Source organism: Melozone crissalis, unplaced genomic scaffold (assembly GCF_028551555.1).
Source record: "Melozone crissalis strain CALT ecotype California unplaced genomic scaffold, PUWL_Pcris_2 ptg000060l_1, whole genome shotgun sequence".
NCBI classification, from domain to species: domain Eukaryota; kingdom Metazoa; phylum Chordata; class Aves; order Passeriformes; family Passerellidae; genus Melozone; species Melozone crissalis.
The window spans coordinates 67,529-91,519 of record NW_026535838.1 but is presented as its reverse complement, the minus strand read 5'-3'; the positions used below and the strand labels follow the sequence as shown (position 1 = coordinate 91,519).

The following is a 23,991-nucleotide window of genomic DNA, read 5'->3' as shown; positions in this document are numbered from 1 at the left end:
GGAGACACACATGCGTTTTTAAGATATGATAGCAACCCCCAGCCAACTCTTAGATGTTCTTGCTTTGTTCTGCATATTTCTAGTTTTGTTTCTGGTGCTTAATTTCTCTTAAATGTGTCACTCAATTCCTTGTAGACAGTTGGCTGACAAATGCCTTCTCCATTCAAAACAGTTCAAAGGTGGTGGTGTTCTTCAGAGATCCTCCTATCATCACGTTAACACAAGAGCGTCAGAAAGTGCACAGGCTTGTTAAGCATCACTGAGGCTTCATAACAAGATAGTGCGACGCTTTATGTGGGATCAGTTTAAATCCTAGCACTCTTGACTTCACATTTACTGATAGCCCTATCGTCCTATTTTGTACAACACTGAGCATATAGTGTAACTCTGGGAACCACAGCTGTGACTTAGTTAATGATCTCAATAAATCCTACTTAAGCAGAGACAGGAAGAGAATTATGCAAATGACTATTACTGTGCACCATGCACTCGATAACTGAAGACATCCCACTATAAGCTTCAGCACATAAAACGAGTACTTTTTAAATTCAGATATGTGAAAAGTACGTAAGCAAAGGAACAGCTTACAGAATTTTGCTTCTGAAAAGTTGCAGTTGCAGAACATTTATTATAAACCTAATAGTAAAGGAAGCATACAGAAGGAATATGTACAAGGAGGGATGGTTAAAAACCCAAGACGACAGATTTTTCACATATAGCTGTGACTGTAAGAAAGAATTACTTGTCTGAAAAGACCTTTCTAAAACATCGTGATAAAAGACTCTGCCACTCACACTTGGCAGCTAGATAAGATGTCTTCTATCAGCCTCTTGTAGACCCAGGCATCACCTTTAAGCCGTTGTCGCCGGATACCTACTGCTTCAGGCTTAGTGAGCTGACATACTTCTAACTCAAACTCCATAGTTACTTTACCAAAATCTGACCGTGTTTGACATTTCAGGGTATAACTGCAAAACAGAAGAAAAAACAGAATAATTGTAGACCCATTTCATATTTGTTTTGCAATGCTATTTTAAATCAGTAGAAGCACTTTAAATAAAATACCCCATTGCTGTTCAGAATATTGTGAAACAGTCCACAATTTAGTCACCTGAGAGCTTTGTAAATCCTGGAGTTTCAGGGCACCATATTTATTATTATGTCCTAGGACCAATGGAGCATCAATGCCCCACACTGCCACAAGAACCCCTGCTAGCCAACGGCCCCTCTCCTCAGAGCTGGAGCAATGGAAAGTTCCCATGTTTTTCCTAGACAAGAACACTCTGTTGGCTGCAGCTCAGCAGGTGTGAAAATAGGAAAAACTGAATGCAGAGTTTGAACGATTACAATGGAGGCAGGTGCTGCTGTGCAATCCAGCATCCTTCCATATTACAAGTTTGGAAATGCATCAGAGGATTCATGTATACTCTGATGTTCTACCAATACCCAACACTGAAATACTCAACAACTTGAGGAAATACATATTGAAAAGCGGGCACAATGGTTATTTCATGCATTGGGAACTCAGGAAATAGTCTTTCAGTTTGATCAAAAGTAAGAACCAATCTAAGCAATCAGTAGCTTAGTGTAGATAGTAAACAGTACAAATTCAAATAATCCACAAAAAGCTGTGTGGCTTCTGCACACATTTAAAATGTACTGACCTCTTGCCTAAAGGCTAATGTCTTTTAATTGCCCAGACTGAGAGTTAAAAGGTATCTACACTATTTTCCAAAATTGTCCCATTTGTTCATTGACTGTACCTAAACCAACTTTTGGTATTTAAAATTTCACATGAGATGGCTGATGTGATTTTTTTCCCAAGCATTACTCTGTTACTATTGGTTTATACCTGTTGGTAAAAGAACTCTGCTAGAAGACACTTAACATAGTTTTGCACTGTTTGGGCATGTTTTATTGCACATATATTTAGTGCTTTGTACACTTTTATTTTACAAGAGGGTAAAGAAACTAAGTTTAAATACTTTGTTTTTTAAGGACTGGACTAGCAACCATTTAGACAAATACAAGTTGAACTAATCATATGTTACACTTACCCCTTCTGAACATATTCCACATGCTTCTTTGAAAGAACAATGATTATTTCATTCAACAGTTCGTCTGGATTCAGCAGATGAGTGGTGGTAATGTTACAGTGTGCCTAAAAGTAACATTAAGAGTAACATTGGCTTGTTGAAACAAGGAATAAAAATATGAAAATCTCTCTCCTAAAACTGAAGACATTGCAAAAAATTTTCACTAAGGAAGTTTCAGATCAGCTAACTATGGTGACAAACGCTTCAACATCCCAAAATTAGCACCCTGCTGTATAGTCCAGAGCTGGGAAATGGCCAAAAGCTGAGACACAGTTCTTCTGATAACAAGGAGCAGGCATTGCACCAGGCAATTTTTCATATATAAAGAAAAGAGGTTACAACATGTCCTATATCTGGCTTCTGAAGTCACAGAAGTGGTTGAGAGAAAATGAGACTAAAAAAAAGCTTGAAAAATTAACATAGGATGAGGATGCAAAGTCAGTTGAAGAGTGCTTCTTGTGGTCTTTATTTGGATTTAAATGTACACAACCCTCTGACATAACTGCTGTAACACTGTACTGTAGCCCAGCATCTCTCAACATGCCTCAGGAATTTTGCATAGACTATGGACAAGAGAAACTGAAGCAGGAGACTAAAGGCATTTAGAGAAAGAATACAGCTTCCAGTTGCTCAGCTTCCTGGATTATTTGCACAGTCTAGACTCCTGTCTGATTGGCAGGTCAGGTTTGTAGCCCAATATCTTGTCCTGAATGTGCATGATTGACAGATAGTTCTCAGTGTGTAGTGGGTATCCCAGCAGCCAGTCAGTTGAAGGGACACATCATTTGCTTCAACACGACTGCTCATACCTTGATAAACAACCTGCCCTCTTTCAGGGTAATTATGTTTTTCAAACACGTTGCCTAAAGATTCAAGTACAAATTTTTTCTTGTATAGCTTCTGAAGTATTAAGTTGCATTTGAGCAATGTATACAGAATCACTAGGGTTGGAAGGGACCTCCGTAGATCATGCAATCCGATCCCCTTGTCAGATCCCCTGAAGCAGGTTTCACAGGAATGTATCCAGGTGGGCTTAGAATGTCTCCAGAGAGGGAGATTCCATGACCACCCTGGGCAGCTTGTTTCAGTGCACTGCCACCCTCAATGTAAAGAAACTCTTCCTCATTTTGAGGTTAAATATGAGGTTATTTTATGCTCCTCAGTTCAGTGCAGCCTGTTAACTGACTCTTGTTATTCAGCCCTCTGTCACAACTGGCCATCAACCTGTGCACACTTTGTGCCTTTTCTCCAGCAGAAGGAGAAAAGGCTTTTAGTGAGCAATGTCTACACAAATAACATGATTAAAAACTAGCCAGTAGTTCTTCTTTCAAACCATGCTGCTTCCTTCACATTTGGTTTAGATGGGCTATAAGCAGCAAGGGCCAAACTCCTCCCTGGATCTGCTGCCTCAACCCCAGACGAGCTGAACGTGGTAACTGGGGCACTGTCGTGTTATCAGCAATACTGTACGAGCACTTTACTGTAGAATTCAGGCAAGACAGGTCACAGAAGCTTTCACAAAACCGTTTCTGAAGCTACTGGATGTTTTCAATCATAATTATTGTAAGATAACAATTAATACATAACTAACATCATTACTTAATGTTATAATAATACTTGCTTTATGTAAGACCTTTGCAGCAACCATACCTTAAGTTTCCTTGGACAATCTCTAGTGCATCGTTTCTTCTTGCTTGGTGTAAGCATCGTGATCACTTTATCTAGGCCTCTTTCAAGACTTCCAAATATTTTAGCTTTTCTCTTCTTTTGGCTGCTATCCACATGTGCAAGGTTGAGATCTAATTCCACTGACTGACACCTGTTACATGAACAAATTAATCTGTTATTTTTCCCTCAGTCTTAAAAACCTATTATTTCAAAGATGTCACTAAAACATTACCAGACATGACAACACAAAGAAAATGAAATCAAGTGCAATGTAATATAGGAGTTTCTGTTTGAAAGTCTGTTGAAGTTTAAACCCAGAGATCTATCTAGAAATTGCAGTTCTTTGGAGACCTGGAATAAGAAGGCACCTACGTTATAGAAAATAGATTATACTGAGTTACATAGTATTACAATTTTTCTCGACCTTCATTATTTTCTGTGATTGTAAAAAGAGGTTTTAGAAAAGTTTTTACTGAAAGAGTAGGAACAGCAGCTTGCTGTTGTAACAGGGCTTCCCAGGCAGCACATGGATTAAGGTAGTCTTGCTCCAAATCAGGAATGTACACAAACAACTGGACACTTACCTTCTTTCAGGAAGAATCTCATCTGCTGCCAATTCATTTGCATTTGTTGGGGTAGCAGGTTTCTTAATTGGGGTGACTGCAGTGAACTGACTCTCTGAAATAAAATGTCCAAGCCAAAACAGATATGTCTTTGTGTAAAAGGATTTTCTCCTCTTCACTGACGATTTCTCATTATTAATAATTCTAACAGTTCTCTACAATTCTGTAGTTCTAACAGCAGACCTCCTTTTCTATCTCAGGTCTATATTTTGGGAATTATAAAATATGTTCTTAATACTACCTCTAGTCTTCAAATTAAAACTATCACTGATTTCCCCAGGGCTCTACAAGTCAAACCTTAGGAGTAACCATTGCAGTTCAGTATTAGAAATTTGAGGACTAGAATTGCTTTCTTGCTCTGCTGCAGGTCCATGAATAAATATGGAGCAATCTGCTGCACTGACTAGTTGTGTTCTTCAGTAATCCATCTGCCTTATACGAGGGGTGTAAGTTTATATAGTCATAATATACAATAGCATATTATGTAGTATAAAAATAATATAAAAATAGTATAAAATACATTGTTTAATATACAATGTACATGCCACACAATGATCTAAAAAGTCAGTGTCTGCAGAGCATGGTTTTAAAGGCGCAGGAGAAAACACTAAGTGAAACAGCAAATAAGTTGTCACAATTAAACCCAACCTCAATGTTCAAATTTTCAGCTCTCTACAGAATTGCACCCAGCTCCAGACAACCAACCTCAACATTTCCAGTGGATTCTTCCACTTTTCTATTTCCTGAATCAAAGATCTTTCAATGCAGCAAAGAATTAGCTTTCTTTGTTTAATCCTCAGAAATGTCACTAAATAAATGAGCTAGAAGTGTTTTTACATTACCCATTTTGGGTAGTATCTCTTTTGTTTTTAGACATACACAGATGTCAGACATTTCAAGTTATGTACAATCTTAAGACAAACTCATAAACTAGTTTTTGTCTTGCTATTCTTTATGAATGGTCTCATTAAATAGCAGTATATTCAAAATCCCTTAATCCTCAAATCCTGCAAAAACTTACTGTTCCTGAACAATGCTTCTTAGCACCTGAAATGAAAGAGTCTCCTATTGCAAGGAGCCTTTTGCATTTGAAGGACAGAGTTAGCATTTACAGAATCAACACCAAAACTTTAATGATAATCATTGAACTAAATGGTAATGAACATATGGGATATGTACATAACTAGAGAGGCTGATGACAGAAAATTCTGGTAACTCAGAAAAGCTGACATAATTTATACAGATTTCTGTGGTCAATTGCATAGCTGCAAGACCTACATGTTGTTAACAGAAACATTTTCACCGTTATACTGGATGGCCCCTATTAAAATACTGATATGCAACCACAAGAAATCCAAAAGCTATATTCCTCTTAGAACCAGCAATTGAAGCAGTATGCTTTAATTTTTAAAAGTATGCTTTTATTTTCATTCAAGGTAATCACAAAGGAAAAAGTGTGTTGAGGAAACTGCAATCTCAATTTTCATGGAAAAGTGGAACTAGGAGCAAGACTTAACATCACAATGCTTGGCTCCTTGTTTGGGTATACCAAAAGGGGCTCACAGATGATAATTGTGAGCAACAATACAAGTAACATGCCCTGATGGATGGTTAAAACTAATGCAGCACCCTGCCAGATGTACTGGTAGGGTGCTGCATTAGTTTTAGAAGAAACTGGGTGGCACATAGGGAAAAAAAAATTAAGTGCTCCAGAATACATGTATTGGATTAAGAAATATTGTGCTTATATTTGAGTTTCAGTAATTCCCAAGCAACATATATGTTCTAAGCTTTCATTCCTTACATTCTACATACCTTTGAAAGCAGCTGCCTTAAGGGAAACAGTTTGTACCTGTGTCTCAATCTGACTCTTTGCAAGAGGAGTCTTAGGAGTAGGAAGCACAAAGGGCATTTCATTTCTTAAGGCTGTCACTGTCTCAACATTGTCTTTGTTTTTATGCTTCTTTGATGCCACTTTTCTTGTCACTGGAGTTGACAGTGTGAATTCTGTATCCTCCAGTTGGGCATCAGGCCTCGAATGCTACAAGAGATGTAACCAACAGAAAAAGCCATTCTTGCTGTATTCTGATCACATTCAGGAACATTACAGACATGAAAATTCTGAAGCAGGGTGAAAATATCATACAATGATTGACTATAAAGCAATAGTTAAAAACTCCTCAATACTTCTGATTCCCTCTACAACTTGCTCATAAGGTTTGCAAGTAATTTGCTGCTTTTTTACCAGCTCTTCTAAATTCTTTAGCTCGCACATTTAAGGCTACTCCTCACCAGCTCATCTAAGCACAGCTAGGAACTTCCCTTTGGCTTAATTGTAAAGTTTTAATTGCTTCATTTGATTTTCTTGTCCAATATAGAGAGGCTGCACTTCTTCAGAGACTTGTCCAGCTCTAGCCTGCTCTGAGACCTTGTTTGTTGCACCTTATTTTCTTCCTGTTGGTTTTAAAATCCTCATTTACTCATTTTCTACATGATCAAAGCTCAAGTTTTAGTCAAATTACCTATAGCTAGAAGAAGGCACAAAGTATGTTAGATATATATTTAAAACACTTCTTTCCTCCATTTGTAACTCCACTAGACTAGATTCTACCAAACATTTACATATCCAGTAATTTTTATGTATAATGAAAAGAAGAACTTTTGTATTAAGAACACCATATCAAACACCTGCTGCATTCCATGAGTATTTATATCAAATTTTTCTAATGGAGATTCTTCAAACAGTGAAGCTTTATGTGTAAATTCCATGAATACAAATGCCCATAGCACTTCACTGCACTCTGGCAGATCTTCACAGTTTTTTCAGACTGGAAAGAAATATTCAGTTGAGTTTCAACTGCACACTTAAAAGTAAGATTTCATCAGAAAAGACTGCCATTAAAGTCTAAATATAATTTATTTCTAAGTTCCTAATAATGAAAGTTCCCATGATGGTGACCTAGGTTTTATATGACTTTAATGTTGTTGTAGATTTGTCATTTGTATCAAAAGCAGATGTGAAACTCTTCTCAAAGCACCATTGCCAAATCATCTTTCTTGACCAGTGTCATGAAGAGAAGCAATTCACAAAAATAGCTGCCTTTGAATTCAAGGCTTGGACCAAAACCTCCTTTTACCAAAAGTCCTAGTAATAATTTGGAAAGAATCCAAGAGAAGAATGAAGTAACGTTTAAAAGGGGCAGGATAAAGGTAAACACATATATCCAAAACATTTGATTGCTGAATCCACAACACTAATTGGAACTAGCATTTGGAGCCCTTCATCTGATGGCTAGCTCTGCTCTCCCCAAAAATTGTCAGTTATTAAACCAAGGGATTTGTAACTTCAGCCAAGGTTGCAAACCTTCGTGGTTCACATCACATACAAGCAGGTATACATCAAAGCATCCTTAGTCTCTAAGACCTTTTTGCTACTTACAGGAAACTCTTCCCAAGGACTTACTTCATACCATTACAGCAAAACTCTACAGAGTCATTTTAAATTGTCAGTCTTTGGCTGAAATGGACGCCATTATAAAAAGCTGGAATGGATGACATTTTAGTAACTTATGTTCTGCTGGTAGGTAACTTTCTGTTGTCCCATGATAAAGGATATCACAATGAGCAGATCTCTCATTACTACTGGAATAGAGAGCTGTCTGATAAGCTCTAGAGCTTGTATGATACTTTACACAAAAGCCCTTACCAGAGGGTTGCTAACTACAAGAAGCTGATACTGTAGTTGAAATCACATTCCGTTAAACATGAATGCATGATTAGGATACCTCAGCTGCTGTGTTCCAGATGTAATCCATGGCACGGTGACTATTTTGCAATATGCTTCTATATCAAACATCTTGCAGTTAAGCAGCATTATGTATGAGCTTGTGCCACCAAATTCAGAAATGGCTAAGTAAAACTTCTGTTTGCCTTGTTGTCTTTGCATTAGAGTGGGTCCAGCTAGAGAGCTTTGCTAGCTGGGTGTTCCAGCAAATTAAGTTGATATTCACCCAGAAGCTACACACAGGCAAGTTAAATGTGTTCTGAGCACTGCAGGAGGACTAACAGATTGCTGTACTGTGTAGGCATGAATTTCACCATCATCTGGGAAGGCATAATGCATATGTTAATTAGTAGCATTTGCCAATTTACCTTGGACATCACTAGAGATGAAGTAGCTTAACAGTTGAGAAAAACTGAACTTAGTGAACCTCTGCCTTAATCATCAAGAGTGTAGAAGGCTAAGCCACCACCATGATCACAGAAATCACATTATGTATAATCAGGAACACTTACGATTCATCATCTATTATGCAGCTCTAGTAGTCCTAGAATTCTCATACCAAAAAAGCTGTATGGGTGAACTGAAATGATTTACACACAACTGAATCAGATACATAAGGTATTTATTCTGAGTGCTTACCTCTAACACAGAAAGCAGCACACTCAGACCATTTCACAGATGTTTTGTCTCAAGGGGAAACAGCTTATACTAGTCTGCAACTCCACTGAATGCTTTGGAATTTGTCAAACAGACTAATATCACTGATGTCACATATATTTGCATATTATATACAACATTACAAGGGGTTTAGAAACTCTAGCCATGTTCTGAAAGGCCCTATCAGTGCCAAACTATAGGAATAGAAATTTCCCTAAGATAAACAAAACTACTTCAGAATCTCAATCATCAGAAAAACAGCAGCAACACATTTCCTTTACTCAAAGTAAACAGCTTCCTCTCTAGGATTATGTTCTTAAGTGAAACAGATGAGAAAGGGATGACTCCCTCTGATTTAATCACCAGTTCCCATAGTGCCTATGTCATCTCAGAGAACACTCCCCAGGAGACATATCATGAGGTATCAAAAGATTTTCCCTACCAAATGCAACCCTAAAGGTAGCAAAAAACAGAGACAGAGTGCAGTTACTCATCACAGAACAAGATTTGGAAAATCAGCTAAAAGAGGGGATTTGAGCCCATTAACAAGGAGGGATTCTGTGCAACACCTGATGCATCAAATGCTCATAGATGGCTATTCCAGTGAAGTCAATCCAGAGAAGCAGCCTAGCATGCTAAATCATGTTAATGAGACCGCTGAACTCTTTAATGCCCAAGACTTTGGCTGTGTGCTTCACAGAATATTCTGAGTTAGAAGGGACCTTCAAAGATCATCAAATCCAACTCTTAAGTGAATGAGCTGTACAAAATCAAAATCCCTGTGGTGTTATTACCACCATGCTCTAACCAGTTGAGCTAAACTCAGGCTCATGCTCTCTTCCTGACGTTTAGAGCACCAGAATGTCTCTCCAGCAGAGCTTTGCCAATGCAGAGCAGGATTTTAAGCAAGATGCTGTCCTGCTGAACTCAAATTTACCTCAAGGACTGTTGACATCATGGTGCTGGCATGCTCTGGTAGACGTGGAAACCTTAAACGAACACGCTTGCCACGAGCCTTCTTGGATAGAAGCAAGAGGTATGTTGCTGACATGTGGTCGTATTTCCACTGTGGGGTCAGGGAGAAAGAAAGAAAAAGTATTTTAATCTCCTGTTTGGAAACATTGCAAGTACAAGTCAAGCACAGCCTTTAGTATTTCTATGTCTCTACTAGTTTTTCTACCTGAAATGCAACCTTAATTACACATAACTGTAATTTCAGACTTCAAGTGATTTGCATTACGTGCCTGAAATCAAGAAGAAGGCACTATGTTGGTTGTTTGCAAGTTAGTTTGTAGTTCATGCAGTAGCATGGAAATGCTGGAGTGAAGATCTACTGAATTCAATGCAAAGCTAGTAATTCAGTTTACTTCAGCAAGAGTATAAATTTTTTGGAAGTAACTCCTGCTCATTCTTTCGTAACCGCCAACTTTTTGCATGATTTTCAGCAACTCTGTGTGTGTGAGGAACACAGACACCACTTTTGATGGGTTTGCAGCATAATGTAGTTAGTTTGAATAAGTTATAAGGGATTAGAAGTCTTCCAGGAAAGGACTATGTAAACATCATAAACTTATTTGGAAGGACTTTCCCCTCTGTAAAGAGGTTATTCTGATTATTTGCTATAACTAAAGAACAAAAAGTATCAACTCCACAAGTCTGTTGTGAGTATCACACACATTTAAAAAGTCTGTTTCTGCTACAGTTATGTGGAAAATCCAAGTATTTTCAGAAATCCAAAACTATTGTCACTGCTAAGAAGTACAAAGAAGCCGAAAATTCAGTTTTAATGAAGAATTTTCAGATTCAGGTAAAAGCTGGAGTACACATCATGTTTTAAGTCTTTTCAATGGCCTGCAATGTTAGTGCTAACATTTGCACAATTCTTCCAGAAGTATTCAGTTCAACTTTTGTAATTTGTCACCAAAAATGATTAAACATACTCACTGTTTTTAGAAATCTGTGAATAGCATCTCAAAAAGCTCCGTATTTTTTAGACTGCTTGAGTGTTGTTGATATTTCTAATTTTTTTTCTTTTCCTACTCTTTATTGAACAATTTCAAAGCAAAGAGTTAACCCAGCAAATAGTATCTGTTGTTCAACTATAAATTTCTACAAGTCTATTCTGACTTTCAGAGATTCAGAAGGATTTTACCAGTGTGGTAGGATATAGCAAAGAGTAAGATTTAGGGAACATGAAGATCACAATTAAAAGAGAAAAAGAAATAAATAAATTTGATCTTCCGGAATTGTGGCTTGTAGTTATAAGCTACGGCCAGATTCCAGAGTTCTGCAGGGCCTCCTTAAATCTGAAATGTATGTAATATATCATACTTTGGAATATATGAGTATTGATCTGATAACACAGTAAATTTATTTACTCTATTACTGTATTTAATTACTGTAAATCACTGACAAACTTCTTACCTCGTTTATTAATTGCAATATAGACTCCCTGCTCTGCTGATGAAACACAGAAAGCTCTGTTACACAGTCCTCATCAAGATGTCCCAGCTGCAACAACACAATGGATATTGAAATGTGAGGTTTTCAATTTACCCCCTAATCCATATCTGACAGTGACACTGTTGTGAAACCCACTGGCCTGAGTCAACAGTCAATGATGATTTTAGACCTTGTATTTCAAATGTTTAGTTATCACAGTTAAACACTGTAGGAAACACACTGAAAAAATCATACAACTTCAACAACTTCACAGCCTCAATCCTCATACGTGAGAGCTTATAAATTCAAATAAGCCACCCAAAAGCCGGTAAGATTTTTACTAGAATGGAATGTATGCTTTCATCTGCCTATAAATATCCAAAGCTATGAGCCACGCCCATCTTTACCAGAGCCAGGCTGCACTGATGGTGTGAGCACAAAGTGTCTTTATTTGGGGTAACAGTGGCATCTAGTGGCATTGGCTGTCAACATGCAGGAACTTGGAATGTTCTGCTGACAGCCAGATTATTTTGGTTCTTTTCCTCTTTTCCATACTGCGGTCATCTCTCACATAATTAAAACAAGCGACAGAGAGACAGGATGAATATTCTTTCAATGAAATTTTAAATTTTCCAATTAAAAATTGGAAAATTTTAAATTTCTTTTATTTTCATTGGAATTTTTGAAAATTCCAATTTTCATTGAGGACTACATACAAGATAAACTATAACCACATCTAGCATGACCTTCTGAGTATTTGTGTTTTACACATTAAAGAAAGTACTGATCAAGCAGCCTAGGGAAGGAGCTGGTCATTCATATGTGGAAGGACTTCACTCAGTTATTCTGCATATTCAGCTAAAGAATATAAGGAAAACACATTTGAAATTTCTCCTCAAGAGAAATCAAGACCAAGTAAAAATATTTTGACAGCTAAAAGAATCAGAAAAGAACCACAACCATCTCAAAGCTCAGTTTGTAATAATTTCATATACCACACACTATGAGGATGGTAGTAAGCCAGCAAATATTACATGAAATGCTTTAGTATCTATCTGACCAAAGTACTTACTGGGTATTTACTTTGCCACTGAACAGCATCAGAAAAACCTTGCATGAGCCAAGGATGACTTAACAAGTGTTGGACTGTAATTCGCTTCTTTGGGTCGACCTGGTGTGCCATAAAAATCAAAGTGATACTTAAATTGTGGAGAAAAAGTGAAGAAACAATTTATCTTCCACTCAGAATGTTAGGGTGATTAGGGACAAGACCAGAAACGAGTACTTTTTCAGAGCTTCACAAAAGGAAGCTCACACTCAAAGATCTTAGCTGTGAAGAGCAGTTATGGGAGCCTCCCAGGGGATATGCAGCATTGGCTTTATTCTTTAGGTGTATTCCAAACGTATGTTTGGGCTACAAAACAACTCTCATTTTTATAGCACACAATGAAAAACCAAATGCATGCTGTTTGAAGACTCTGTTAAATCATGTAAACTTTGCTAATTATTTTTGAAATCAAACATTTTTCCCAAAGATTTTTTTGCCGAAGGCAATCGTAATATTTTCTTTAAAAATTGTAAGAATTAAACTTTTTATTTAAACACAGAATATTTTTAAATATTTCATTGATGTAATGTTTTGAACCAATTACATAGTACTTTATACATCTATTGAACAGAAACAATAGCCTTTACCTGCAGCATTTGGTCAAGGAGGAGCATACTGCTAGGAGAGAGCCACTTTGGAGTACTGTATTTTCCTCTCTGCAAAAAAAGAAGAGGATTTAGAGCTAACACTGAACTGCAAAAGGAACTACTAAATTACTTGGACAATAGTGACATCTGTACTTTGTAAAAGATAGAACAGCAGGAAGATGTGAACTTTGTTTAAAGAATGACTTGCATAAATGTCATGGCAGTACTAAAACCCAGCAGCATTAGTAAGGAAAATGCTTGAATCACCAGCTGCAGTTTTTGTCCACTCTGCTTGTGTGACACTTCCATTTCCACCCACTTTTGCAGTTAACCTGCTCCTTTCTCCATTGCCTTGGTTCATGCTATCAACTTCATACTGAAGTTCTAGAAGTGCAAACATCCTGGATTATGAATGACTGATATTAGCACTTTGCAATGTGAAGATTCCCTGAAATCACTATTTTTCAGACACTAAAATTACACCATCCTCGGTATTAGGATATTCTTTTTTGAATAGGTTATATCTAATGCTAAACTTTCAATCTCATATAGCAGACAGGAGAAAGGTTACAGATCTAGCAAGTGAGATTTTTTTCAAGATAATAATTTACAGTTGTTTTTCTTTAATTTTTGATTAGAAGAAAATTGAAAAAACAACTCCCAGAAGTGAGGCATAACAGTAGCTAGAAACCAAACCAAATTCATCACCAAGAATCACTTATTTCTGAATGAAAACCGAGATAAAAAGAAAATCAATACTAAGTCATTATCAAGTAACATAACTATCATTTTGTAATGGCATTTTTCTTTCTATGGACAAATGCCTTAATAACAAAAACAGTTGGTACCATATGCAGCCACATTTCTAAGTACAGTATGTATTGTGTTGACATCACAGATTAACAACTTTCAGTTACATCTTTACAGACACTACTAGTAAGTTATTTAGTAATAGTTTTGTAGGCTGCCTTATAACATAGCTTTATTGTGAAACTAGATAACACAGTTAATCTACATTTTGGCTTTAGTATAATGGTACAGAACACCAACATAACAAAGAGCAATTCTCATATGTTGTACTGTGGGCAATACTGGATAGTAAATAGGTTATGACATCTGCCAAGCACATAAGGTCATACCAGAAGTAATTCCTTTTTTACAGTTGTTATGCCACAGCTTATTTTTTCAGTCAAAAAGTCAAGCCACTGATGTAAACATGAAGAGTACATTCCAGGAAATTATTGCTGCATGTAAGGCATATGATTTTATTTAAATTCAAGCAGCAGATTTGACTTGGAGCAACGGGTTTGAGATGAGATTACAATAAATTTCAGGATTTAAAATGTGTGAAACTAAATCCGTAATAGTAGGTGTCCTCATTTGAAACAATTTTCAATTCACAACCACATAAAATGAAAACAATTTCAGAGTGGAAATAGCAAGTACGCATCTCAACATGATTCGTTTTTGACTGCTCCCAGACCAAGCTTTGAAACCTCATTTGCTGTTTCAGCTCACTTCAGCTCATTCCACTGCCAGACACTGTGTTGCTCCAAACAACTCAGTTCATAGTTCCTGTCCAGTCTTGACTATGGTAACTACACAGAATAATTTTTGATACTCTTAATTAAGATCTCCATTTCACATCTGAGTTCTGAGCTCAGTGAATGCCTTAAGCAGTTGGATCATTTACCAGGCTCTGCATTGTGGTGTAATGAGCACCAAAAAGGGTTTTGTCATCCTATGAGAGCATGCTTATAAGGGGACACGTTCTCAATGTGCTCTGACCTTTAGGGAAGCCAAAACAGTTCACATCACGAGCAGAGAGGGAAAAGCAGCTCAACAACCCTGTTACTTAATGGCAATTTCACTGAGAAACTAAGTGCTTGCTAGCATTATTTGGACGAGACTCCTAATCACATGGTTTAGTTCAGGTAGTCTTGCAAAGAGCAGGGAGTTGGACTTAATGATCGTTTTTGCTCTCTTCCAACTCAAAATATTCTATTACTATATGAGTTGGGAAGTCATGTAAAATACTGGCATCTCATCTGAACACTAGCACCTTTACACAATCCCTTTGTATTAGATAGTGTTTGCTTTTTTTTCCTTTTTTTTTATTTTTTAACATTCTCTTCAATAACTCAAACTAAGCTTCCTAGTCAAGGTACTTCCTTCTGTCAAGGTACTCAAGTGTACTCCAATTCCAGATTAAAAATCCACTCTCTGTTGAAATAATCAGGTGCTTCATAGAGCTCAGACTGTTATGCATCCTGAAAACATTTCCTGTGCAAACCAGCATCAGTTGCCCCCTGCCAAAGTAGTCCTTGAATACTCTCAAGAAGGGTTTTTTGTCTTTTTAAAGACATATCAGACTCTTGGTGAGAGGAGAATGAAGTAGAGGAATACAAAGCCATTACTCCACACTGCTCTTCATCATCCAACTGAGACCAAGCTTCATTAACACAGATTTTTATGCCAGCTCAGAAGTGGCTGGCAGAGATGCATATGTGATGAGGAACAACAGCTGTTTAGCCACATCAAGAGGAGTTTAGAGGGAAAGAATCAATGTCTTAATCGTACCACTTACTATTTATTGAACTCCTTTTGGAAGAGGAAAGTATAATAGCAGATGCAGAATCCCACTTTTCCTACACATGAGAGTGGCTGACATTCAAGAAGAGTATTTTTCAGTAATTTTTAGGGAGAAGACAGATAAACACATATATAAAAGTTTAGCTCACTAGCAAGAAAATGCATTTCCTGAAACTCACTTTTCTACTGTATCATAGGACCAAGCTAGAGTACTGTACAGGCTGAGGGAAAACAGAAACAAATCCTGATCAAAATACTGATCAAAAGAGAAGCAAAATATAACAGAAGTCAGCAGATAAGCTTTTTTTGCTCAAATCAGAAAGTAAAAATTTCCCATAATGCTTAGTGATTCCTGTTCCTCATGTATTCTAGTGTCATCCACACATACCATGATTTTCCTGTAGACAGCCATGACATTATCATCATCAAAGGGGAGAAAGCCACACAGCAGAGCATACAGCAGTACTCCCATACTCCAAATATCTGCCTGAAAAATAAAAGTGAGAGTTCACAAACCTCATCTGCTTAAAATGGCTTAGAGACTGATCACATTGTCTCCTTTTGGCAAAGCCCACACGAAACCTGTGGAAAGTAGGTTCCTTAACTTGGGACAGAACTCGTGAAAGCACACAATTTTCAATTCACTGAAACTAGAGCACTAGTAAAACCACTACCCTTTTTCCTAGGTCACCAAATTGCTGCATTACCTTCAACCTACAAGGAAGTCAGTGACAAAAAGGAAATCAAACTCATCTGAAGGGATTTTGTACTCAAAAGTGCTTGTGATTATGACAGCTGTCAGTACAGTAACAATCGGCTTTAAAGTCACACTGTTTCTTTTCTGTATAGACATGACAAGGTCTACATGCCTCATACTTCAACTCTCACTTCAGTCATAAAGATCAAGGAGGTTTGAGAAGCACCAACTTTGTGAAAAACTAAAAGAAAGCAAGACTTAGAGGTCAGGGACAGTAATGCAAAGGAGGTAAAGGAAAAAAGACTGACTCCATCCAACAGCACAGATGTTGTATTGTGTTGGTTTGTTCCGTTTCTCCCCCATTTGTTATGATGGTTCTGTCCTCCCAGTTTTCCCTTCCCTAGTTTCTGTCTATTATTTCGTTACCATGGTTGCCCCCTGTCATGTAACTTCCCCCGCCCCATATTCCCAAATATGTATAATTTTCTCTCCTCCCTGGGCCCAGTCAATCACTCCCCACCACTCCCAGTCTTCTAGAAGGTTCCCTTCAGTGGGAGCAGTGGTTGGCTGAGGTCCCGGGGCCTCTCCTCTACATTGTATCCATTGGTTCTTTCCTCAGGTCTGTTATGTTAAACCCTTCCCCTAACCTCCCCGGATTGGTCTATTGTAAACTCCTCCCCCAGTTACCACCTCCCTTTATAATCTCATGTTCTGCTCATTTTCTTGGTCACTCTCTGCTGGTCCTTCCCAGTTTGTCACCCCCTGCTGGCCGTCCCCCGGGACATTAAACCAGTTCTACCCCAGAGAGTGTCCGGCTCTTGCTTCACTCCGCCCTGCCTCGCAGCTTTTCTCTGAAGACCTCGTCCTGCAGGCACAGCCCGAGGCTTTCACCGCCGAGGGGTGCCTGAAGCTGCCAGTCCTGGGGCCCTGCCACTGGGACTGACACCCCCTGCTGCAGTGGGGCTGTTGGCCACCCTCTCAGCTAGCCAGGCACAGGACTTTCGGCCGCGGCATCGCTGCACACAGACAGTAAGAAAGTTTGAGGAGATGATTGAAATTGCAGCATTTTGAATGGATTGACAAGGGCACGTAGCAGACCCTAATGTTCTAGACATGGAATCAAAGCTGAATAAATGCTACAGTTTTTGTTGTCTTTAATTTTACTACACTGCACAGTAAAAAGAGCAAGTTTTCATAGAAGATTTCAAAGGCAAAGTACACAAGATACTGAGACTGCATAGAATTTGCAGCAAGACTTGGAAAATTAACAGAACAAATTGCTGTTTGGAATAACGTGGTAGAAGACAGTTATTTTTTGTCAACACCTGGGAACAGTGAAGGATTAGTCAGAGATGAAGAAGCCAGGTGCATAACCTTTGGTCAGGAGCTATTCCAGGTTGTGACTACTCTCAGTCATACAGCTTTTGAGGGCCACTGAGGCAACATGACAGTGAAGAAAGACACCAGAGGAGTTGATCTGAATCTCACCAGCTTTAAATACACGGTGCACATGATAAAAACCACCCTAACCTACAATTTTATCGCCTACCTCTGAGCCAATGTATGCTTTGCCCTGAATCAGCTCTGGTGCCGCATAGGCGGGGCTTCCACAGCAGGTGTTCAGATGGTAATCAAGGCCACCCTAGAATAAGACAAAACTGATGACAAAGAAGCATTGCTATAGCGCAAATGGTGTCTTCTAGCAACAACATATTAAAGGCCTCAGAAGCTTCATTTTCTAATGCTCTCTATATATAGTCACCTAACATTTTGCTTTGGTATAATTAATATATGGCTTAACCAGGCAAAAACTGTCCAAGACCAGAAGACTCCTATAAATGTTCAGACCCCAAGCTGCTCCTTCATATGTTCTCCCAGCAGCCTTTCTGCAGCGCCTCCTGTGACAGGGATACCTCCTTTTGTGACCAGAAAGAAAACAGATGAATTTGGGAATTAGCAATCCAGGACCTACTGGGCAGGAGGCTGGTTGGATATTTATATCAATTTTAAGGCAAAAACTTCATGAAGAGCCACTAAAATGCTTCCTTATTAAAAACATATTATTTCTCAGCCTGGGCTTTGTTTTAAGCAGATCAGAGTGAGAGACATTGTGTCACCAAGATTGTGGTCCAATACTCCTGATTTCCTGCAAGGTGCTTTAACTTGACTCAGCTAAAGCAATCTGTGGACTTTGGATATGTAAGATCTTATTTCCATTAAATTCCTTCTTCCCAGCGCCCATCTCATATGTGAAGATGACAAACAGAACAACAACACAGAAACGAACTTTAAACTTGATAAACAACTCAGTACCACCACGTAGATCCAGAGGCTTTGTAAAGGTAAGGGGAATCTATTTGATTTGATCCACAATCTCCACACACAGACAAATCCTATGAAAATGACATCTGCTATTGAAACTTATTGGGGGCAAATGGACACCAACATAAGCTTTACAGTGCAGGCCTTTGTGGGAGTAGATACTCTACACACAAGGCAATATGTGCCTTATATTGGGATGAAAGATGAAGTGCAGGAGGAGAAAAACTGATATTCTCTGCACCAAAACTGTTTCACACTGGTAAGGCCCTACCAAGCAATTAGCAGTGAGACAACTACACCAACCGCTCAAATTCAGGGCAAGGCTCTGCACTGCACCCTGAAGGCACGCCGGCAATTTTTATGTGCAAGCTGTAGCTAATTAAGCTCTGCTATGATAGCAACTGACACCCTTACCTTTGGTTTTGCACAAAGTCCAAAGTCTATCAGCTTCAGGTTATGTTCCTCGTCAATCAGCAAATTTTCCTAGTAAAAGAGAAAGTGGTAATGAATTCTTACATAATGCCAGGTATCCAAGAAACCACATTTTTGTTCACCTTATTTCTTCTTGCCATTAACAGCCCTAATTTACCTGAAGCTCTCCTCTGGAGATTTTGGTCTGTTACTAATGAATATATCCCATATTACAGACAGGGAATACAAGCTCCTACCTGCTCAGAGAGGCCTAGGGGGCTGCTACACAGAAAGCAAAAACTGCGAGGCAGCAGCCTGCCCTGGCAGAAAATGCAGCCAGTGATATCACAGATGGTGTGAAAAGAAGCAGAGCTGGCAAAATGGGGAAAGCCTCTTGCTCTCTGTTCACCACACTGAGAACAGCACATTCAGTTTCTGCCCACCCTCTAGCACAGGAAAGACAACAAACCGAGGTCAACTCTGTGGATGGAAACCAGCCTGTCCAAGGTACTGGAGCACTTTTTCCATGAGGACACTGAGGGAGTGATGGTTTTTCAGCCTGTAGGCGACAAAGCTTCAGTGGAGACCACTTGGCAGCCTTTTCATTCTTACAAAGGGGGCATAAAGACAGCACCAGCCCCTCCAGAGAAGCAGAAGGTGGGATGATGGCAGTCAACAAGCTTCAGGAGACATTCAGGCTGGTACTAAAAAAACTTTTTTCTCATAAAAAAGGAAGTGAAGAGCCTAACAGGTTTCCCAGCAAATTATGGTGCCTCATCCTAGGTAAAGGTCCAAGATGTGTTTGGATGAAGAAGTTTGGTCTGACACTATTTTAAAAAGGAGATAAAAGCAGAAGCCACTAGAAGTCAATTCCCAACCAAGTTATCTCACAATCCTATGAATCCATCAGGTCTGCAGCTACAATCCAAATCTTTCCAAGAGGGACACACAAGGCTTTGCTTGGAGAGAAGCTCTTTGGAGACAAGGATTTCCTGAGCTGTCAAGTAAAACACTTGTACCCAAAGAATTTGCTTTTCTCAGTTATCAGTGTCTCTGAACATGCAAACTTCTAACCCCTTCTAGGAGAAATAGTCTCAAGGCTTCCATTCCCTAAGCCCATGCTTAAATCGTGTGGTCACAGCAAAGCCACAGGATCAGTCTTGTGGCACATCCCTCCTCTGTCCTTACTTGTTTACAGTGTGGGAGAAACATTTTCCTTTGAATGTCAGAACAGAACAGTTTGCACAATAGAGAGGAAGCATAACAACTCTCCCTGGGTACGTGCTGGAATAAAGGGGATAGCAAAAATGCCTAACCAACAGTCAAAATCAAATCTGTGTCTGCTCCACTCTCAACTGGAGTGCATTATTCTGTTCCTCTTCCAGAGGAAGATCCTTCCTCAGATACAGCTACATCCAGCTCAGTTGAGGAACAAAGCAATAAGTAGAAATAATGCTTTTCAGCAAATGTTAACTGAACAGCTCTAAGCACAGGAGAACAGAGAAGACAACTCACACCAGCTCCACTCAGAGAAATAAAAGTGGGTGGTCATTATTATTTCTGCAAATTTGACTACTGTTCAGACTTACCGGTTTGAGATCTCTGTGGGCATATCCCTGACTATGCACATAAGCAATTGCTGAAACAATCTGACGGAAAAATATGCGAGCTTCCTCCTCAGAAAGGTGGTCCTTAGAAATTATGTAATCAAACAGCTCTCCTCCAGGACAGTACTGCATGAAAGCAAAGAAAAAAAATACATTTGGGATACAGTCATGAAATGTAAACATGAAAAAGGGCACTGGACAGCAGGAAGGCACTCTTCTCTTTCTCTCCCTCTGCTTAATCCCAGCAGCACCCAGGCCAGTGTGCAACAGATCCAACAAGACCAAGAGCCCAACTCCTGCCTGATGATTCCCACAGCCATACCACTCAACCAGCACAGATGACAGAAACTGCCTAAGACATGACAATTCGGTGGCACTTCTCAGGTCCCACATATCCTGCTGGCGCTGTTTTTTGGAGTGTGAAGTGGGAATTAAAGTCAGTCTGTTTACTGCAAACAGTGAAGAGTGGCTTTTACAATGAGACAGAATACATTAGCAGCTTCATTTTTAAACTACAAGACCTTGGACACACTCATCATTGAGATGATTTTCTAAGAATTGTCTCATTTGGACTCTACTACCATCTACTGCTACGACTAAACCCAGAGATTATTGCCATAGCAGAAACACCATTCCTTACCTCTAAAACCATGAATATTTTCTTGGGTGTCTCAATCACATGATACAACCGGCAAATGTGCTGGTGGCTCAAGTCCTTCATGGCATCGATTTCTAATTTAACACGAGGCAAGTCATCCTAAAAGATCACAACAGCAAGGTATGAAATCGCTAAGTAGTTTGATAGCCTGTACCTCAAAGTAAGCCTGCACATCAGAACTGCTCAAACTTAAACCAGCACCAGCTCTGTCACTGCTCAACTGCCCTCCTCACATACTGGTCAGTAAAACCCAAGGGGGCAGTTCTACAATGCTACTAGTCTCATCAGCACTCCATTTGACTTACAGTGGTTTATTTAGTGACTTAATATTTAAAGCTGTAACTGCCTCAGTTTTACAGCCAGGGAATATTGCCCTCTCCATATGAGGGCACAGGATTTGTGGTGCTAGTAGAATCCTTTCAAGTTTACAGCATCTACCACTATCCCACAGTGACAGGTTGCACGCGTGCTCCTGAGAGGTCCACAGGAACAGCACATTACCCCCTCTGAAGTATCTTTTGGATTACCTGTAAAGCAAGCTTGTCCATGATTTTTATTGCAACTTTTTCACCAGTGAGACGATGTCGCGCAAGTTTTACTTTAGCAAACCCACCTGGAATTTGAAACAGAAATGTATAAAGCTCTGCATGGTGACCAGCTTTCTCACCCTGATCTCAGTCGCCCTGAAGCAAATATGATACGTAGCATCATTGCTAGAGGAAGAAGCAATTGCTGCCACTACTTTCCAGTTACACTTCCACAATTGTGACCCGCAAAATACGCCGAGAAACATGACCCGCAGACTCTGAAGTTGCAGTTACTCTCTCAGACAAATATCGAGGTGAGTGGACACATGACACACACTTGCTAGCATTCATAGACTGAGCCCACCTGTGCCGACTGTTCCGTGTAATTCATAGTACTTGAGAATTTCCTCATAGTCATCTCCGGCCATTCTGCGACCCGCAGGACGCGGGCAGCTCTCCTCAGCACCTGCAAGGGGAGACCGCAGATTGCGCTCATGCTCATGCTTTCGGGCACAGGAACCGACTCACCAGCAGCCCCCGGGGAAGGCTGAGCGGCTGCTGTTCCCACAGACCTGTCACGGCTCCCCGGCGACCCGAGTCGCAGCGGCCAGAAGACCCTCGAGTCCCACCCCGTTTCTTGGGGCGCTGCCGGCAGGAGCCGTCCCGAGTGTTCCTCCGTGCCGAGGCAGCGAGCCCACAGCGGAGCAGCCTGGAGAATCCGTTACCGTTCAAATGTCCCGCTTCCGGCCGCCGGGATCGAAAAGCCAATCTCCGCCCGCCGCCAAACCGGAACGGGCGTGGAAGACACGGTATACCGGGTGGGAGGGAGACTGGCAGTGGGGGCTGCCGGCGTGGGAAGGTGTGTGTTGCCGGCCGGCCGGCTGGCTGGCTGGCTGCTAACGGGCGCAGCCTCAGCCGAGAGCAATCCCTACGGAGACAGAAAACAACATCTGCTTCTCGCAAGAAAGCGCGTACCCAGGAGCAGCGGTCGGGACTGGAGCGGGGTCCGCGCGGCAGGGGCTGGCGCCAGGCACAAGATGGCGGCCGAGGCCGTTGCTCCGAGGAGGGGGCATCTCCCGCCGCTCCCCGCGGACTTTTCCATCAAAGCCCCGGCCGGCCGTGGCTGCCGTTCCCAGCACCGCTCCTGGGTATCTTGGGGCTGGCCTGTCCGAGGCACGGTGTCTCTCCGGGCCGGAGCAGCGCGGGGCAGGTGGGAGTCTCCGTTGTGAGGTATATGTTTAGATGACTGTTAATAGACAATATGTTCATTATTGCAGTATTGCAGCTTTGCTCTGTGCGCACGAAGAAACACAAGAAGTATGGCAAATGTGAGGGGATATGGGCAGCAACCATGGGGGAAAATAGGGTTGCAAAATCATCACCTTTTACCAAAATGTCCACAGCAAAACTGGACTGTGTGGCTCCCTCAGGATGGTGCACAGGCTCAGGGCCAGTCATACCTCCAGAGATTAGCGTGGCCTTGGCAGCTAGGTGCTAGTCCTCTGTCCCATCCTTGTGCTACCATACAGAGCTACCGAACAGTCTGTGCAGAGCCTGGAATGCTCTCTTGAAGCGGGATGGCTGTTGCCAGCAAAGAGCCCACTGCTTGCTGAGGGCATAGGCTTCCATCTGCCAAGGCAAGGCTTGGACTGGGATGTTTGGCTGTGCAGGGAAAATGCCTGTGCCTCTTAGGGGGCAGGATAGAGAGTCCCTTTTCTGTAGAAGTACATGATCTTGTACTCTTGGGATAGCTTTTTGTCACTTGGGACAGGCCCTAGACACTGCAGATTTCCTCTAGGGACAGATCTTAGTTGATGTAGTCTTTCCACTCTTCCTCCTCCTTGGCAAAGGCTCTATCCTTGGACTTTGGCACTAACAGGACTGAAACCCCCACCTGTCCCTGCCCACTGCGTGCTGTGGGCATGGGCTTCTAACAAGCAAGGTGAAGGAGACTGGGTGAGCAGCAGGGGCTGTGCAGTGCAGCTGCCTGGCTCTCTGCCCCTGCACCTGTCACCTGCCCACTGAAGGCCAGAAAAGCTGTTTTTTGCTGCCTCTTCTTCCTGAGAAGCAAGAGATGCCTGGTGCTCCCCTTCCTCAGGAGCTCTGGCCAAAGCTGGCTCAGAGGCTGTGGCACCCACTGGGGCAAGAAGTGCTCAGGGCACTAGCTGCCTCTCCTGCTGCCTCCTCTGGGTAGCAGTGTGAGGGTCCTCAT

At 40.6% G+C, this 23,991-nt stretch overlaps 1 protein-coding gene across 1 annotated transcript; it reads right to left on the bottom strand.

Annotated features, from left to right (window-relative positions):
* Positions 1–790: 790 nt before the first annotated feature.
* On the bottom strand, positions 791–23,762 carry MELK (maternal embryonic leucine zipper kinase). Its single transcript, XM_054287582.1, has 18 exons — positions 23,169–23,762; positions 22,755–23,025; positions 22,144–22,245; positions 21,780–21,865; positions 21,235–21,351; positions 20,577–20,720; positions 18,991–19,059; positions 17,804–17,896; positions 15,946–16,044; positions 12,966–13,034; positions 12,343–12,441; positions 11,253–11,339; positions 9,766–9,894; positions 6,203–6,428; positions 4,349–4,442; positions 3,747–3,915; positions 2,058–2,161; positions 791–968 (listed from the first exon to the last, which is right to left on the bottom strand). Exons 1-18 carry the CDS (start codon positions 23,235–23,237, stop codon positions 791–793), a joined length of 2,205 nt encoding a protein of 734 aa, XP_054143557.1. The 5' UTR covers positions 23,238–23,762.
* Positions 23,763–23,991: the final 229 nt, after the last annotated feature.